Source organism: Prionailurus bengalensis, chromosome E4 (assembly GCF_016509475.1).
Source record: "Prionailurus bengalensis isolate Pbe53 chromosome E4, Fcat_Pben_1.1_paternal_pri, whole genome shotgun sequence".
Lineage (NCBI taxonomy): Eukaryota > Metazoa > Chordata > Mammalia > Carnivora > Felidae > Prionailurus > Prionailurus bengalensis.
Window position 1 is genome coordinate 57,671,181 of NC_057360.1, and position 18,996 is coordinate 57,690,176.

At 56.6% G+C, this 18,996-nt stretch overlaps 1 protein-coding gene across 1 annotated transcript; it reads left to right on the forward strand.

Moving 5' to 3' along the window:
* The first annotated feature begins 1,116 nt into the window (after nucleotides 1-1,116).
* HLX (H2.0 like homeobox) lies at nucleotides 1,117-7,369 on the forward strand. The gene is made up of 4 exons (XM_043567799.1): nucleotides 1,117-2,867; nucleotides 3,602-3,781; nucleotides 4,582-4,766; nucleotides 6,524-7,369. Exons 1-4 carry the CDS (start codon nucleotides 2,273-2,275, stop codon nucleotides 7,004-7,006), a joined length of 1,443 nt encoding a protein of 480 aa, XP_043423734.1. The 5' UTR covers nucleotides 1,117-2,272; the 3' UTR covers nucleotides 7,007-7,369.
* Nucleotides 7,370-18,996: the final 11,627 nt, after the last annotated feature.

The following is an 18,996-nucleotide window of genomic DNA, read 5'->3' on the forward strand; positions in this document are numbered from 1 at the left end:
TGCCTGTCACTCCTTTGCCTCTGGCTAGAAACAGAACTGGACTTCCTAGATCTCTTACCCCAGGTGCCCGTGTCCTCAGCAGATCCCACCGCTCCATTCCATCTCTGGAAACAACACCTCTGTCCTTGCTGCATGGAGCCAGGCATGTCCTTTAATAAAAGGAGAGAGGGAGACCCCGAGAGGGAGAGAGAAAGACCGAGAGGGGATGGGGGCGCGGGTAGGGAATGGGCGGGAGGCGGTGTTCCAGTGCTGACCGGACGGAAGTGATTGATCAGCGATTAATTACTTTCCAGGAGAAAGTCAAAAGCTTAAAATGACAGCAGCTGCAACAAAAGTCTAGAAACGACTAGAAATATATTTAATTAGCCCACATCCTGAGCCTTGACATAGGCATGGCAAGTTCTGTTGCCTCTGGGTTTGTTTGGTAAGACCTCTTGGTGCTGAAGTGAAATAAAAAATGTCACAGAAGCTTTACTGCAACTATATTAAAAGTTTTCTTGCGCGGGGGGGGGGGGGGGGGGGGGGGGAAGAAATACCATAGAAGCGCAGAAGTTCTGTTAGGAGATGCTTATTAGGACAATCGAAAACAAAAGATTTCGTGTTTCATTATTGTTATTATTTTATTTTCTTCCTGAAAATGTGCAAGAAGAACTCATCTGGGTGGCCTGTGGTTTGTTTGGGAGAGGGGTGGGGAAATCCATTCTGACTGTAATTTAAAAGAGAACGAATTCTTAAAATAGAGATGTTGATGTTGCAGAAAACCCCCACTACACCCACCCTACGCTCTAAAGACCCAAAGCACGAATGGAAGACGTCGACTCCGCTTCGTCTTCTTTTCCGACCAGGCCCAAGGGGTTCCTGGGGAAACCGTCACTGAATTGAAAGTAGTATTTAACCCCAAGGAAATGTGCTCTTGTGGGCGCTTGCAAAACAATGGACCCCACGTGATCTGGGGCTGTGGTGGAGCTGAGAGGGTGACATTTCCTACAAGGTGCAGCAGAGGAGGGGACGCGCGTGCCGCTTTCCCGGGTTTCGGGACGGCGGCCTGTTTTGTTGTCGTCTGAGGCTCCCGGGAGGGTTTGGCTGAGACCAAGGGAGTCGTTCGGAGACATCCATCTTATTTTGTTTGAAAAGTTACTCGTCCAAGTTGTCACTGCGTGACAGCCTGGAATAAAGCTAATTTGCGACCGCCCCTCCTCTCTTCCCTGAAGGTCTCGGAGGCAGCAAGGCTGACGCGGTGCTAAATTGGGCGGGGACTCCGCGCCCCAGCTCTCCCGCGCCAGAGCTCAGAGCTGAGCAGCTTGGCAGCCGGAGCCCACGAAGGATGAGGACATCGACTTTCGGGATAAAGGCTGAGTGAAGAAAAATCAGGCCCGAGTGAAATCAGGAGGAGGGAACCCAGGGGGCCGCCTCCCCGTGCCAGGAGGCGGGCTTTGCACCCGTGAAAATACACGGGAGCACCAGCTGCTCTGGGCAAGCGCCCCAGGAGCGCTGGGACCAACCCTCCACGTCCGATGCCGGGTTGGAGCTGCAGAAGTTAGTGGAGGGCCACAAATCCCTGCAGCCGCCGCCCGGGCCCTTACGCGCGGGACCCTGCTCAGCCCACGCGGCAGCAGCAAACACTTTGGCGTGGCCGGGGGCGTGGCCGAGGAAGCGGGCCACGCCCCTCTTTCCCAATTCCCCTCCACTTCCCGCTCCCATTGGTCACGAGGATGACCAATGAGCGCTCGGATCGAGGTCCTACCCTGGGTCTGACTCCGAAGCTCCTGCCAAAACTTTGGGAGTTTTTAGAGAGGAGTTTTTTTTTTTTTTTTCTCTTATTACTTTTTTTTTTTTTTAAGCTAACGGATTATTATTGTTGTTGTTTTAAATTTAGCTCGCAGGGCTTAGCTGTTTGGGTTTTCTTTCGGTGCCCGGCCCCTGTCTCCCCGGCTTCCCTGGAGTGTGCGGAGCCGCGGCCCCTGCCCGCCTAGCAGCTCCAGAGCCCCTCGCTCGCCTCCGGCCCGCGGGGAGCGCGGGCGCCTCGCCGCCTTTAAAGTGAGGCCAGGGGCCGAGGCTGTGACCGGCCGGGATCCGGGCCTCGCCTCCTCCCTCGGTGGCGCTAGGGCTCCCTGGCCTGTCTTCAGTGCGGACGGAGAAGCGAAAGCGGATCGTCCTCGGCTGGGCTGCCGCCGCCTCCGCGACTCAGAGCGCCCCTCCCCGCGCACCCACCCACCCAGCTACCCGGCCGGGCCCGGCCGGGCCGCGGCGGCGCTCGGCGCACCCAGCCAGAATGTTCGCCGCCGGGCTGGCTCCCTTCTACGCCTCCAACTTCAGCCTCTGGTCGGCCGCTTACTGCTCCTCGGCCGGCCCGGGCGGCTGCTCCTTCCCCCTGGACCCCGCCGCGGTCAAGAAACCCTCCTTCTGCATCGCAGACATCCTGCACGCCGGCGTGGGGGAGCCGGGGGCGGCCCCGGAGGGTCTGGCGGGGGCCTCGGCCGCCGCCCTCACCGCGCACTTGGGCTCGGCTCACCCGCACGCCTCTTTCCAAGCTGCCGCCAGATCCCCGCTTCGACCCACCCCGGTGGTGGCGCCCTCCGAAGTCCCGGCTGGCTTCCCGCAGCGGCTGTCTCCGCTCTCAGCCGCCTACCACCACCATCACCCACAGCAACAACAGCAGCAGCAACAACCACCGCAGCAGCAGCAGCCTCCGCCTCCACCTCGGGCTGGCGCCTTGCAGCCTCCGGCCTCTGGGGCGCGGGGGGTCCCGAATCCCCCCCATAGCGGCTCGGCCCCGGCCCCCTCCAGCAAGGACCTCAAATTTGGAATTGACCGCATTTTGTCTGCAGAATTTGACCCCAAAGTCAAGGAAGGCAACACGCTGAGAGGTAGGTCTTGGGCTAGAGGCTGCAGGCCTCTGACCACGGCCCTGGCGCACTCCCAGGTCCCAGGGCCGTTTGGGATGCCTTTGAGTATTTTCACAATTAAGGACAAGTCTGTAAAATGAGGGAGAAGAAAATGAATTGTAAGAAGACTGTGAAACGTTAGGTGTAAAACTCACCTGCTCTGCATTACAAAAAAAAAAAAGTTTCCAGGGATGCTTTAAAAAACACACGTCACAGAATCATTATTCCTAAAATCCGTTGGCATAAATATTCGCTAAAATGGCTATTCTCTGTCTCTTGAATCACATATCTAGAGAGTGAGCTATATTAATTTGACAGGGGAAACCCTTTCGGGGAACACTTTCCCTTCCATTTATCTGATTTCTAGTGAAATGCCACTCAAAGAATGTAGATAAACAAAATCGCCCCTCAGCAGAGTGGGGGCTCCTTCACGGGGGAGGGTGGAGGTCTCCTGAAAGTGACTGCCTTTTGGCCGTTTTATATAAAGCCCTTCCTTGCTATATGTGTGGACGTGGACGTGTGTGCTACACATGGGAACATTTTGTGCATCGCCCCTTGGCCTCGGTCGGGGAGAGAGGGCTTTTGGGGGTAGAGACAAGGTCTCTCGCGACTTTGCTGCAGGGAAACCGAATCGAGGTGGCAGGGGAGGGACAACTCAGCCGGAGAGTATGGGTTTGCCCGAGGTGTAACCAGCTCTTCTTTTCCCTCCTCCCCAGACCTCACGTCCCTGCTAACCAGCGGGCGGCCCGCAGGCGTACACCTTCCCGGCCTGCAGCCTTCTGCCGGCCAGTTCTTCGCGTCTCTAGATCCCATTAACGAGGCTTCTGCCATCCTGAGCCCCTTAAGCTCGAACCCGAGAAATTCAGTCCAACATCAGTTTCAAGACACGTTCCCAGGTACGGAAACCCCGCTGAGCGACGGCCTGACGGGGCGGGTCGACTGACTGCTCATTCAGGACTGACGCCTGGCGTGGCCACCGAGGTTCAGCCAACCCGGGGTCGGTGCAGGAGGCTACCAAGCCCGGAGACAGAAACCGAAAGAGTTCTCAGCTAGCTAGCTCACCCCTCGGTTGGCTCCCGGGGGCAGAGGGTGGGGGACCCAGGGAGGCCGTGGGCGGGTGGGGTGAAGGGGCTTTCCCTAGTCTTGCCGCCAGAGAGGGGCTTGAAAATGCAGCCAGAGGTGTTGTTTTTTTAACATACACACAATTTGGAATGACTTCAAACACTTTGGCCAAGGAGAGGTTCTGTCGGCGCACACGTTTGCAAGAACTTATGCGCGCGCGCGCGCGCACACACACACACACACACACACACACACACACACACACGAGAGTCAAAGCTGTCTTCTCTACATCCTAAGGCCCAACCGACGTTTTCGCCAAATCTTTGCATGCCCAAAGGCCGCGCATTTGGCTGATATTTTCCCTTTGGCATTAATCGATGAAGCTCCGGCTTCTCCATTCCACACTTGCTTTAGGCCTCACGCCTAAAGTCTCAAGAGCTGTAGGATTCCATTTTAGACAGGCCATTCCCAGTCTGCGAGAAGGGCTATCCGAATGCGGGGCGGGGTGGGGGGCAGATGTTAACGCAAAAACAAGTCTTAAGCAGCGCGGTGAGTCCCGGGCCCGCAGACCGCGGACGTGGCACTGACGCGGCCCTCCTGTCTTTCTCTTGCCCCCGCTACCGCCTGGTGGCAGGTCCCTACGCTGTGCTCACGAAGGACACCATGCCGCAGACGTACAAGAGGAAGCGCTCATGGTCACGGGCTGTCTTCTCCAACCTGCAGAGGAAAGGCCTGGAGAAAAGGTTTGAGATTCAGAAGTACGTGACGAAGCCCGACCGAAAGCAGCTGGCCGCGATGCTGGGCCTCACCGACGCGCAGGTAAGCCGGTTCAGGCGCCCGCGCACCGCGCCCTCGGGGCGCGGCCTAGCCCCAGGGCTCCCTCCGCCCCGGCCCACTCTGCTTCTGCGGGGGAAACGCAGGGTCTTGAATTTCTCGAGACCTCGCACACGTCGAAACTTGAGGCAGGAGGAGGGGGGAAGTGGGGGTGAGAAGGACGGAAAGAATAGCCCATCCCCAAAGATGTATGTCAACAACCGAAGCATGTTTATTTTGGCCAGAAGGCGAAAGAACAGCAGAGAAAGCGAATAGGCCGCAGGAGATAATAATTATGTACTCGACTGTAGTGCAATTCGCTGTAGGAGGCAATTTATTTCAGAAGAGATAAAAATCCAAAGTCAAGAGATTGTTGTTGGTCCCCCCCCCTTCCTCCCTCCTCCTCCTGCTGCCGCTGGATTGTGAAATCCCCATTTGTGAGGAAGTGAAAACATCATTTCAAACGGAATTACTTAGTAGGGTGAGGAGTGCCCTTAGAGCAGAGCCACCACCGTCTGTCCGATTTTCTAACGGCACAGGCTCTCAAGAAAATCTCTGGGGGGGGGGGGAGTGAGAGAAAGAAAAAAAAAAAAAGATTTTCTTAGAATACCTAAGAGCATTTCAGCAGCTTCTGCCTACTTGGATTTTTTTTTTTTTTTTTTTGCAAGGCAATGGCGAATTGATCGTGTTTGAATTCAAGTTTTTTCTTTTTTTCAAATTCAAGAATTGGACCTTTTTTTTTTTTTTTTCCCCCGGAAATAGAAGAGGCACTTTGCTTCCACACCCCACAGCAGTGGCCTTTGCTCCCTGGGTGCTGAATGTTCTGAGTAGAGCAGAAGCCAAACGCAGTCACCTTTTCATAGCTCCTTTAGGTTACCCCCCCCTTTCTGTCCTCCATTACACAACTCCCCCCCCCCCCCCCAGCACACACTGGAAGAGCCCAGCCGTTTTCCACCAGCTGTGGATGTTATTTTTAAAAGGGAAGCTGGAACTTGTGTGAACAGCACTAGGTCCCCCAGGGGATTGTATATATTTATATAGATTCTCCACCCCATCCCTACCCCCTTCTTCCACTCTGCACAGGTTTCATTCCAGCATTTTCTAAGCCCGCTGAAGGATCAGTTTATCCCAGGCAGGCGCAGGACTTTATCGGTTTCTGAGTACCTACCTGCCAAGGAAATGCTCTTCTGCTGAAGGTCCAGCGGTGCCCCCCCCCCCCCCCCACTGAGACTAACTCTTTTGAACCCTCTTTCCCCTCTGTTCTCCCCACGGTTTCTCCTTAACAAGAACTGCTTTCGTAGAAACTTGCCTTGGGTAGAGGCAGTAGAGGGGCGGACCAGCTTAGCAGAAATTGTTAACGTTGGTTCACCAAACTCTTGAAATCATGGGTATCTTTTTCTGGGCTAGGGGTCCATAATTTAAATCAGATTTTCGGAGAGCCCTGACTCGAGTCGGGCTAAGACGCATTGATTTGGAGTAGAAAATCGTCCTTCCTCTGCTTTCCAACAAGCATCCAGGTCATTTCAGGATCAGGTCTGGAGGGCCACATTGTGAGAACCAGGCCTAGTGGGTTCCGCAGGCGAGGATCCCTGGCGAAGGCCTCCGTTTCCCGGGGCTGCCTCTCGGCCCCTGCGCCGGGCACAGGGCCCGGCCGGTGGCAGACAGCTGGGGACCGCGGCTCCGGGCCGCGCGCGAGTCGGAGTGCGGCGAGCCCGCGTCTCATCTCCGTGTCCCTTCTTGTCTCCCCACCTGGTGCGGCGCAGGTGAAGGTGTGGTTCCAGAACCGGCGGATGAAGTGGCGGCACTCCAAGGAGGCCCAGGCCCAGAAGGACAAGGACAAGGAGGCGGGCGAGAAGCCGTCGGGCGGCGCCGCGGCCGCCGACGGCGAGCAAGAGGAGCGGAGCCTCAGCCGCTCGGAGGGCGAGGCCGAGAGCGAGAGCAGCGACTCCGAGTCTCTGGACATGGCCCCCAGCGACACGGAGCGGACCGAGGGGGCCGAGCGGTCACTGCACCAGACCACGGTCATCAAGGCCTCGGCCGCCGGCGCCCTCCTCCCGGCCGGCGGCGGCGGGAGCGCAGGAAGCGGCGGCGGCGTTGGCGGCAGTTTCGGCTTCGGCAGCCTTGGCGGCGGCGGCGGCGCGGGTAGCGGCGGCGGCGCCTCGGAGCTGCTGCCCGCGCCCCAGCCCACCCTCAGCGGCGCTCCGCAGAGCCCCGAGCCCGCCCCGGCGCCGCTGGGCGGCCTGTAGACTGCGCGAGGCGAGGGGCCCCGGGGCCCGCGTGCCGCCCCCTGCCGCCCAGGGTGGACCGGACTTCGCGCCTGCTTTGCGTTGGCAATGGGGCCAGGGCGACGCCGCGGCGGAGCGCCCTTCCCTGCGGTCCCACCTGCCCGTCGCCGCCGCGCAGGTGCCCAGAGCCGAGGGGGGTCTCAGTGCCCCCGCCCGAGGCCCCCTCCCCTCCCCCGCGCCGGCCAAACACTTCTCCCCGGCCGCGAGCAGTTCACACTGTGAAGTGTTGGACGAAACAGTTCCTCCCCGCACTCGGGGCCGTGGCTCAAGGACGAGCTGCACATAGGACGACACAAACTTGTAAATAAAATGTTTACTACGGTTTGTAAAGGCCGCTCGGCTTGCTGGGGCGGTGAGGTCGTTAAGGTGGGGGATCTCCCACCCGGACCTCAGCCTCGGGCGCTGGAGGCCGCAGCAGCTGGAGGTGGGAACTAGTACTTTGGGGGGGGGGAGGGTAGGAGGAGGGGAGTGCAGCAAGCTGAGACCCGCCTGGCTGCACTGGCTGCAGAGATCGGCGTTGGGGCTTAGAGGTCCCACCAGTTCCGAGGGCCCCTCGGACCTAGCCTGCGCCCACCGCCACAGAACCGGCGCTCCACCACCCTGAGTGTGGCCAGAGGACCGAGGTGGCCGCGGAATCTGTTAGGCCTGTCGGACAGATGGCTTCCCCACCCGGTCTCTGGGCCCCATGAGTGTGCCCGAGGGCTTTCCTTGGCTGGAGAGCCTGCTGAGCTGGAGTGGAGATGTCGGTGATGCGGGCGGGGTCAATTTAGCCACAGTCAGTACTTACAACGTGGCGACTCGATGGCCGGAGTGGAGCTTTGAAGCAATTCCAACACAAACCGCTCCTTGGGCCTGGAAGGCGTAAGGGGAGAAGGTAGTGTCCTGGAGGAAAGGACAGACAGATCACAGTGGTTAGGGTTGATGGGCCAAGTCTGAGAAGGCTTTAAAGGTGCCTGAACAATCGTAGGCCAGTCAGGGAGGTGCCCTGTTTGAGGTCACACGCAGACAAAGTCAAAACCGGAGCTCAGACCTCCTGGCTCACATTTGCCCAGTGATGGGTCTACAAAACTGTATCTCCCAGCCCCATCCACTCACAATCTCCCTGGCAGTTAGGCCACTGCAGGTGCCCAGTGAGTCCCTCCCCAGCTCCAGCCCCAACAGCCAGGAGTTGAGAGGCCCGTTTCTCCATCACACTGCAGCTGGGATATTTATTTTGCTTCCACGCTGCAACTGGGATGGACCATTTCAGGTTGTTTTGTTTTGAAAGGCTAGACAGTCAAACCTCTCTCCCAGACCTGTCCTCTCTGGGCTCTCTTTCCCTCGAAACTACAACAAGTCCAGAGTTTGTAGAAAGCTCTTTTGGGAGATTTAAAAACAAACAGACTTCGCTGACAAACCTGACCCCGAGGGTCTATTTGACAAGGCTTCTTACAGGCCCACCATCCATGCCAAGATGTGGTTCTCTGAGAGGATGCTCTGTCGAGAGTGATGTTCCCCCAGAGACGCTGAGGTCAGCGAGCCCAGGACACGTCCCAGTCCCCAGGCTGGAGTGAGAAGGTTCTTAGTGGTTCCCCGATCTGGCTTAGCTTCTTCCCCATTTCGACTCATTGACTTGAGCACAAAGACCTCCGTTTTAGAGCAGAGGCCCCAGAGTTAGCCTTCTTTGGCCTGGCGCAGCACAGGGGTGCAGGGCTGACCATTCCCTGCCCCCCATCAACCTCCCAGCATCCAAGTGGAGCCGAACCCCTTGAGGAATGTGCACAGTTGGGGAGGGGGAGTGGCGGCGACCAGGGTGGTCCAGTGTAGGAGAGAGAAGGGAAAGGTAGAAGGCTCGAAGGAGGGGCCTTAAGTTAAATGGGAACGTGAGCTGGCTATTATCTTTAAATGTGCCTAGAGTTTCCAGGCACAGCAGCCTCCATACCTGCTTGGGAGGGATTCCTTCACCACTCCGCGGGCCTTACCACCTAACCGCAGGATTCTTCCTGTGCCCCAACTTTGCTTTCATTACGGAAATCAGTTTCCTCTGACCCTTGAAATATTAAAATGCTGTAATCAGGACATCCCAAGGACACGGAATTTTGAGGCACTTAAATCCAGTGCTGGCATTCAGGAGAATAAGGCGGCAGCAAGGATACCTAGTTGAGGAACTCAGCTGGGGAGGAGAGTCAGACGGGAGCTGGTGCTTTAGACCACAAGGCCTCGGGGTGCCCACTGCCCTGATCTCCCTTCGCATTTCTCCTCCTGGGGCCCGAGTTTTTTGTTTTTTTGTTTTTTAAGTAAAGGAAATGATCTCCCAGGGACTGTTAAATGAAATGATTTCGGGTACATTTCAGCCTTAACACCACCAGGATCCGCTAGACCAGAGGTTGCAGCAAAGCTGGGGTACTGGGAAGGAAATGAACCTGATAGCGGGTCCCAGGAGGTGGCAGCGAGCACCGGGAGGTGGCAGTGGGGATGCTCCTGGAGCGTTTCCTCCGCCACCCCCCACCTCTCCTTCTGGAACATTTCCCCCGTGAAATTCTAAGGGGCTTTACTCTGGGCGGTGGAGTTCTCCCACATTTTCATCAGGAACGGGGGATCACAAGTCCAGGAGAAGCTGAGGGTTCATTTGGAAGAGGAGCAGCCGCAGGACGAAGAGTCGTCTCTAGGCCGGCCCGGCGGCGGAGAGGAAACACCGCATTTCGGGCCGCGTGGACTCGTCCCGGGACTGCTCCCTCGGCCCAGGGATTGGGAATTTTCCCGGTGGCGCTCGATGCTTGCAAGCGCGTCCAGGGAAGCTGGGAATTCTTGAACGAAGACCGAGATTTCTAAGGCGCGGAAGGGAAGGCCGAGCGCGCTGGGGCTTGGAGGCGGCGGCGGGTGCGCGCGGGCCCCGGGGCAGAGCCGAGCCGCCATCCCCGCTTGTGCCGCCCAAGACTCGCCCTTCCCGAAGAGCAGCCGTAACTCTGCCCGGGCTGGGCTCTGCCTCGCCGGCCTCAGTGGTCCTCGCGGCGCCCAGTCCTCGGAGCAAGGTCCTCGAGGCGCAGCCGGGACGTGCCGAGGGGTGGCGACCGCCCGTCTCGCTGGGACCAGGCAGCGGGGGGTGGGAGTGTGTCTCAAACCCCCTCGGGTGCACGCGCGCACGCACCCCAATTACACACACAGGTCAAAGCGCCACATGCTCACAGAAGCGCCCAGGAACGCAGACCCAGACGGAGACGCGAGAGACCCTGTCCTGGCCGGTTCAGCATTCTCTGGGCACAAACGCGCGAATAAAGTTCTCCCTTCTCCATTCGGCAAGGCAGAGTGAAGAGCCTCACGCCGTCTTCTTCGGCCACGGTTGGTGGCCGGGTGGGTGGGGCGCTGCTCTCCAGAAAAGCTTCCTTGCGCCAAGCCTCGCCGGCCAAAGCCCTGTAAGCCGGAGCCGAATTCCGCTCCAGTTGTCCGCCTCAGTCCAGAGCAGGCAGGACCTGGAGTCCGGGAGTTTGGGGGAGCGGGTGGCCCTCGCTGTCCTGTCCCCTTCCGGGGCCACGGCTGTCAGGCCCCGTGGCACTTCAAGGCGAAGTCTTGTCTCCAAGGGAGGCTCTGGCCCGCACACCAGCCAAGGTGTTCTCCAGTTCTCCTCACCCCACCGCCTCGCAAGGATTCGAGAGTAGCGTGTGTGTGTGTGTGTGTGTGTGTGACTCGCTCAGACTCCGGTTGTCACAAATCCCTGTGACTCCCTCCGCACCGCAAAGGGGACCAGTGGCTCTGGGATCTTTCCTGCGGCTGCTCCCTCTAGCTGGGGTCTAGAAGTGGGGTGTTGGCAGGAGTTTGAGGCCAGCACGGAGCAGGTGAGCTCTGAGTGCGCAGCCTGCTGGTCCCTCCTGTTCTAGGTCGTGGAAGCTAACCTAAGTGGAGGGTGACCCCGGATGCCCCTGCAGTCGCAATCTCCGGGAACTTAAGGGGCCGCAGGGTGGGGCGGGGATCAGCACCTGGCAGCGGATATCATGGGGGCGCTCCAGACTTGACTTTTAACCTGTGTGGCTTTAGCCTGTTGAGTTTTACTCTATCCCCAGATCAGTCCCCGCCCCCCGCTTCCCCCCAAGCCCAAGCCAACTCAAACAGATCCCCCAGCGTGCAGGGTGGGGCCTAGAACAGCTCTGGAGCAAGGTATGGGGAAGGGAGGCGCGAGGCTGAGGTCCTCGCACCCTCCTCCCGGGGGCGCAATGGTCTGTTTTGAGAAGGAAGAACCGGTTGAAAGACTGAGTGCTGGGCCCTCCCCATAGGACACGGTGACACTAAGTTAAAGAAGGTGGAGAGGACCCTAAACAGACAGGGCCCTCGCAAACCCCCCCCCCCCTTCTTTAGCCTCTGGCGAAGGAGGGCTGCACTCTCCATGGTCTTTGTGAAGATCCAGCTACTGGGTTTTATGGAGGACTCCAACTGTAGGTGTTCGGGCTTTGGGAGATACACCTCGATTTAACTGTGCTCAGGCACGCATCTGGCTCCCAGTCTTTCCCTTTGAGGTCGTGACGGGATTGGCCGGGGTCCTGAAGACAAATGAACTGCCTTCTCTGCGGGTTCTCCCCACGCACGGGGTATTAAAATCTGCAGTGGGCACCCTCCTCCCCCCACCCCCGCAGCCGCTCTTTGGATTTCCTAACTGCTACACCGGAGGCGTGCACTTTCCAAACTATTCCTTCCCCTCCAACCCCTCCATGCCCCCACTCCCGCCCCACCGGGGTTCTGAAAGGCTGGGCCCCCGCGGCGACTGGCCTGGGGCCTCCGACACCTCCGACAGGTGAGCTCAGAGAATGGGTGGTCCTTGGGTCCCTTAGATGTTCTGTCTTCTGTCATTTTATGAACAAGCATAGATGTCATGGCAGGTGTGATTACTTCTGACTTCTTCATTTTAAGGATGGGGCAACAGAGGCTGGGTTCTTGACACTTGCCCACGGTCCCCTGGGGAGTGAGTGCCAGGACTCTGATAAGGCTGTGGGTTTAGTGCCTCCTGAGGGGCAAAGGGAGAGGAGTCCTACCAGACACAATTGACCAACCAGATTCTGATCTGGATTGTTACAACTCAATGGCTTTTTAACTTTTTTTCTTAACTGTTTATTTATTTTTGAGACAGAGAGAGAGAGCATGCATGCATGCAAGCAGGGGAGGAGCAGAGGGAGAGGGAGACAGAGAATCCAAACAGCCTTGTGCGGAGCTTGAACTCACCAACTGAGATCATGACCTGAGCCTGAGTCGGATGCTTAACTGACTGAGCCACCCAGGTGCCGTTCGGTGGCTTTTTAAAAAGGGGGCATAAAAGGCGCTGAGCCTGGGGGGAAATGTGGGCTCCAACTGATCCATTTGTTCTTCCTTTTGGTAGTCCCCAAGAGTTGTCCCTCCAGGAGTTGCAGGCCTGGGCCTCTCCAGGATTGATACCCCCACCCTTCAGCCTGTACCACCTATGTGGCTTTGCTAATATGTCTAAGGTCGGGCCACATCCTGCTCTTGGGACATGACATCATTCTTGAGTGTTTGTCTGGTTGCTAACATTTGGGATTTGGGACAGCACAAGGTGTCCGAGAGCTCATCATGCTTGTCATGCAGCCACTGAGCTAACTCCTTCTCTCTCCCCTGGTCCTTAGACCTAGTCCCAGCCAGCAGATAATGCCTCCTCCTTTCGCACAGTTCTGGGTGGGTAACAGACCAGCCATAGAAGGTGGTGGAGGTGACAGCGGCTACACCACCTGACCCACGCCCAGAGCTCGAGGCTTCAGTGACCCCAATGACTATTTCTGGAGTTTTTTAAGTATGGGAAGAGGCTGGCATATGGAGCTCGGAGTTGAGGGTGTCAGAAGGAGCATGCCTGACCCCAACCCCAAAGAGCCCAAGAAGCGTTCATTCATTCACCAATGATTAAATGTGAGACCTTGGGAAATTGGCTTCAGTTTCTTCTTCTGTACAATAGGAAATAATGTTACCTAACTTCTAAACCACTGTGAGAATGAATTGCATGGTAAAATGTTAAATGAGAAAGTGGATGGCGTATTATATTCCTTCCTTCCTTTATTAATTACAGTATTTACTACCTTATTAGTATTTGCACAGTTGGAAAAAAGAAGGCAAGAAATCAGATCCTTAGATGGAGGCTCATGAATTCAGGGCAGTCACTGTGTCCCCGGGGAGGAAACTTTGAAAGAGTGGAGCAGAGTGTTTGGATACAGTGTGTCCACAGAGGTTGTGCTCAGACCCCTCGACTCTATGGGAAGACCAGTGGCATTTCTTCTTGGTCCTTCAGGCACTGCGCCTGGCGTTCTGCGCATACAGCAGGTGCTCAAGACAGCGCTTTTAGGTGTGGTTGGGAGTTTTCCTTGGGAGCTGGAAGGGGAAGGAGCCAGAGTTTTCTGACACTTCAGGTTTGAGGGAAACTTAAGTATCTGGGGTCCAAGGAGGGAAAACTATGTGCCCACTGCTGAGGGCATGTCAGGACAAATGGAATTTGGGGAGTTCTATTAAGTTCTTAACTAATCGCATAGAGGGAAGTCTTCAAAACGGAAAGAGGATATCAACTGTCCTTTTAGCTGGGAAAAGGCACCCTTTGCTTCTTGAGGGCAAGGCTGGGCTCTGCCTTAGAGTCGGAGCAATTCTAGCACCTCGCACAGCGCTAGGTACGGGGAAGGCGCCTCAAGAAGTGTTTACTGAATAAATGAGTAACACATTGTTGTGTTCCTTGTGGTTACTGATAGTCCCAGTGGATCCTCAGGAACAACGTGATCGGTGGTTAGCACTGTGGACACAGGAAGAAGTGAGCAAAGAAGGCGCGGGAACTACTGAGTGGTGACTCCGGGAGGAGGAGCGGACTTGGAAGTCCCAACACATTGGATGAGGCTACACAAGGGTCCCGGACACTAAATCCGTTGCAGAAGAAGAAAATAAGTTCCCAAGCAGCGCTCCATATAGATGACGAAAGCGCTCGTTCGCGCACGTTCATCTGGAGAACGTCGTGCGCAGGTGGGCATCGTTGGCCCCATTTTGTAGGTTGAATGACTCGCCCACAGTCACCTCGCCAGCAGTCAACGCGAGGACCAGGACGGAAGCCGGAGACTGTGTGCTTTCCGGGGTGGCCCGCTCCGGGCGTTAAGATCCGCGCCGGCGTCTCTCCGCACAGTGAGCGAGCGGGCTGCTGTCAGTGGGCACCTTGCTTTCTCCTTCTGCTGCGCAAAAGCGTCGGTTAGTTTCGCCGAGTTCCAGAGCTCCCCCCACCCCCAACTGCTCACGCCCCACTCGCCTCTGGCGATTTCAGGATCAGCACATTTCAGCCGCGCTTTGATTTGTCAGGGCTGTTTAGTTTTGTGTGTGCGAATGGGGTGAAGAGTGCACCCCGCACTTTCCTGCACGTGGTGCGAGCTCAAGAAACGAGCCAATGAATGAATGAAAGAACGAATGAACTAATGACCGCATAAGATTCCTTATCTCGCAGGCCCCACGGGCGTCTGGTTGAGGATCTGGCCATTTTCTGGATCCTTCTATGGAGACAATCGGAGGCCTCGCACGCCCTCCAAAGAAGTCGCTGCGCGGCCCGGCTCTCTCGGCTCCCGGCGCAGACTGTGCTTGAAGCCTCAAGCCTTTAGGAGGGCGCCCGCCCCCCGCCCCGTTCGCCACTCATTTGGGTCCGATGGAGGGTCCCAGGTCCTCTGTCTTCTTGGATCCCCAGCGCCCAGTCGGAGGTCAGCGACCTCGCACGGGTGGGTTCCGACGTCAGCCCCGCAGCGGGTGGGCTGCGCCCGGCAAATTCTGAAAATCTTCCCGGTAAGGCTGCCTTGGATCCCCCGCAGCGATCTAAGCCCATCCCTTTGTTCTCATCTCCCGCAAGGTTCCTGCCTCCTCCGTGGACTTGTCTCCCTCGGCGAGGGCGCAGTGGGTGAAAAACTAGAAAGGAAAGGAATGAGACTTTTCTAGGACACACAATTTAAAAATGAATGTCGACCCACCGTAATGCAAATGTTCCCCTTTCTTTCGGTCTCCACTCTCCCAGTCCTCCTTCTCGCTTTGGGCATCCCCATCCCTTCCCACTTTTTGTTTCCCCCTCTCCACTCCTTGTGCCTGGGTCTTCCTTCATCCAGCCATTGTCCACCTTTCCACGTAGGACTTTCAGAGGAGCTGGGCCGCGCTGGCGGGGCTCGAGGGCAACCAGGGCAGGCGATGTGGTGCAGGGGCTGCTCCAGAAGTCGTGGGCTCCAGCCTCGGCTAAGACCCCAAATGAAACGAAAGGCAGTTATGTTGTTTGAAACTATTATTAAAAAACGAACGGCCCGTAAGATTAAAACAACAACAACGACCCGCGATGATGTCATCCTCATCAGAAGCATGGTTCAAGAGCCAAGAGAGATTGATGTGTCAGTGCACGTGAACCAGCCATAGCCTCGGTGTCATCTGTTAACACATGCATACACCATCTGCGCCCCTACTATGCGCTGGCGGGTTCGGCTGGGGACCATCAGCGGCTCCAGAGGAGCAACAGGAAAGCGCCCTGAGGTGTGCTGGCCGAACCAACAGTTTTAGCTCTCGGAATCTTTCTTTCTCCCCTGTTTTCCCCTCTTTTGGTTTTCCCATAGCAGAGGAGTGGTCATGAGGACACCCATTCTGCCTTCTGAGTCCTCTCCAGCCCTCCCAGTATGCTTCCCCATCTTCTCCCCATCAGTTTGCTCAGCGACCCCGGAGGCAGTTCAGTCTCCCTTCTACATAGGTTAGGGGAGCATATCTAATACAGGGGACAGTCACAGCCTCGCGCACGGTCGCGCGCGCCGTTATGCTGGCAAACAGAAGTGGCGCTCAGTAAGCGAGAATTGGCATTAAACTCTCACCACCCTCACCGCCATTACATCGCTAATTTCTTCTGTTTGGAACGCGTCTTTACTTGGAAATCACCCAGGGTGGGGGCGCGCAAGTGAAAACAGAGGAAACAGACGCAATCGTTTCCCACGTTTAAGGCACACATTCAAAGTCTTGTATCTCATTTAACCTTCCCAGCAGCCCTGGGCGAGAAGATGTTTTCTTCCAATCTTACAGATAATCCAGTTTGAGGAGCAGAGAGGCTGGGTAATTTGATCCAGGTACTGGCTGGCAAGGGGCGTGGCCAAGCCTCTGACCCCCAAGCCCACGGTTCCTAGTTCCAATCCTGAAAGGGTGGGCTTCCCCGACTCCCTCTTCAAAGAAAAAGAAAAGTTCAAAGTTCAAAGAAAAGCTCTGTTCTCCTTTTTAGCGAATTACTCCATTCATTGTTTCAAATATCCACTTTACATTGTGAGAGTAGACCCCGCCGCAGAGAAATCCATTAAGCATCGTTCTGTTGCACCCCCAGAGAAAGCGCATGCCCGGTGTACCCTGTCTGGTGTACAAGGTTGATGACTGAAGGAGGGGAGAGTTCAGTACAAAAACATCTGTAAGCGAGGGGTCGCCGTGAGCACTTAACTGTTCCTTTCCACCTCAAGCTGGGAAGCTAAGGTTAGTCTAGAAGCCACATCTTCCCCTTTCTGTGCTCCCAGTCACTCCCTTTTCTTTCCGTCTTCACCTGGCCTCCCGCTCTGCTGCCTCCCTCCACCTCCTCCTCCCACACTGCGGCCCAGAGCCTCGGCCGGGCTGTGACCCGAGTCCTAACGCTGCAGTGGTGTCCGTGCAGCGGCGGGACGGGATGCGACCGGCCTGGAGCTGCGGCGGGTCCCAGCAGCGCTTTGCGCGGGCCGCAGCTCCTAGGGCCGGAGCGAGGGGCCCGGCGCCGGGCGGGGCAGGAAATTTATGGTCTGTGTATACTTTCTGGCTCCAGAGCCCCGAGCACCAGAAGGATGGGGCCCCGCGAGCCCCTGAGGCCGCGATCTGGGGCCGCAGGCGCCGCGGCCAAGTATAGTGCCCTCGAGTCTCTCCTTTCTGCTGCGCTAAAGCCATAAACCTCCCCGGGAGGGCGCGGCTGAAAACGAAAGCCCTGCGGGGAGGTGGGTACCAGCCTCGCCGAAGTTAACCCAGCCCGGCCAGCCTAGGAAACCGGCTCCCAGGCCTGCGTTCAGTCGCCCTGCGTGTCTAGACGGCCCGTGCGGCCGCGGCGCAGGGTGGGATTCCGGGCCCAGTGTAGGACTGCGTGGCCCCAAGTGCGGCTAGGTGACGGGCCCCGGGGTTCCCACGGCGCCAAGTCCTCCCGGCGTCCCGTCGAGGCCTGGCCTCGGTCCTCCGCCCGTGGGGCCAGACTTCATTCTATTTCTCGAGTGGGTCCGTGACAGAGAAAAGAGCCCATCCAAAAGTTGGGGGCAAATGCGAGACTTCCTTGGGCCTGGGGGGCTGGAGGAGGCGCGAGAATGGTCCGGGGCAGGCGGCCAACGCCCAGCAACACTAGAAGTTCCAGTGCTCCAGCTTCAATCCTGCGGGGTTAGCACGGAGCGCGTCCAGGCTGTCTCTCCGAGGCCGGGCCACACCGGCGCACAGGAGGTGTGAGTTAAGCCAGGCAGCCAGAGAAGGACAGGTCCTTTCATTCATGTTGTCACCAGGACTGGTGTTCACGGAGTGGCGCCGCCTAACGCACCTCGAAGGACGGTTAGGCCTGAGCTTAACTAATAATATCGGGCACAACTTTTAATTTAAATAACCTAGCAGAGTTTTGCGTGCCTATGTGTCAGGCACTGTCCTGAGAACTTTATACACATAAAGTATATACTTTATACTTTACTTATACTGTATATACTTTATACACAAAAGCTTATTTGCTTTTTATAAAATTCCAATTGTTGTGATTACTTGGATTATCCCCATTTTATAGATAAAGAAACAGTGGCTAAGAAAGGTTAATTAACTCGCTGAAGGGCAGCCAGTTCGCAAGTGGAGTTGGAACCAATTTCCATCTCCTTCTCCAGGGCCTACATTATCTAAATCGTCTACGGTACTAATGAAACCACTACTTATTTCGAATATATTAAGAGTCACGCAGGCGAGATTGGGCTGAATTCCCGCAGAGAGCCCCGGGGGGGGGGGGGGCAGGTGTGTGTGTGTAATTTATGCAACTCTTAGTCCTTCTCGGAAGGGGCTGGACACTCGCCCCCTCGCTGGGAGCTGCAAACCTCGGGGTCAGGCAAGCAGGGTGGCCCAGTCCATAAATACGGACCGTTTAGCAATTACCCCGGGGCGTGTTAATTGCGCTGGGAGGTAGCAATTGTGAGTCTCAGACCACGGCTTCTCTCCCTCTGCTTTCTTTTGATTTACTGTTGGGCCGGGTCTCTCGGGCAGGAAGATCTAGGCGAACCCAGGCTTGGCGAAAACGCGCGCTCTGGGATGCGCCAGGCCGCTCGGGCAAGTGGTGCGGGGCCTGCGCATTTCCAGCTTCTCTGCAGGGACAGCTAATGACTGCTGCCGGTGTCTTCACTCAGCAAGGGGGAGGTGGGGAGTCGCGTCTCCGAAGCTTTGGCACCTTTCATCGGGCGCGCCCGCTGACGGAGGTGGTGATTTATTTGAAAATAGGAGAAGAGGTAGGAGTAAAAAATTGAGCAGGGTGGATTATGAAACAACGGAGTGAGAAGAAGAAGAAGAAGAAAAAGAAGAAGAAGAAGAAGGAGAGAGAAGATGGAGATCATGAAAATAAGTGGAATTTTGCAGCATTTCTCACATTTTTCTAAAGGAGGGGGGCGGGGCTGATACAACCGGTTTGGGGCCGGGCCATAAATTAATAGATTTATTCCTCAATCAGGAAAAAGCCATTAAGATATTCTTGGCTTCGTCTGTGGGAAAATAATTTCTTTGATTGAGTTGCCCCAGAAGACCCTCCGAAGCCCTCTCCTCTCCCCCTCCAACGGCCTCCTCTTTCCTGCCTGCCGGAAGGAGGGGAGAAGCGGGAGACCCCTGGGAGAAGAGGCCTTTGCATCTTTTCCAGCATCTTGAATTTCACTTTGCAAGCTTCTTTCTACTTCTTGATTTGATCCCTGCTGCCTTGGAGACTCGGAACCTCTGAGAGAGAA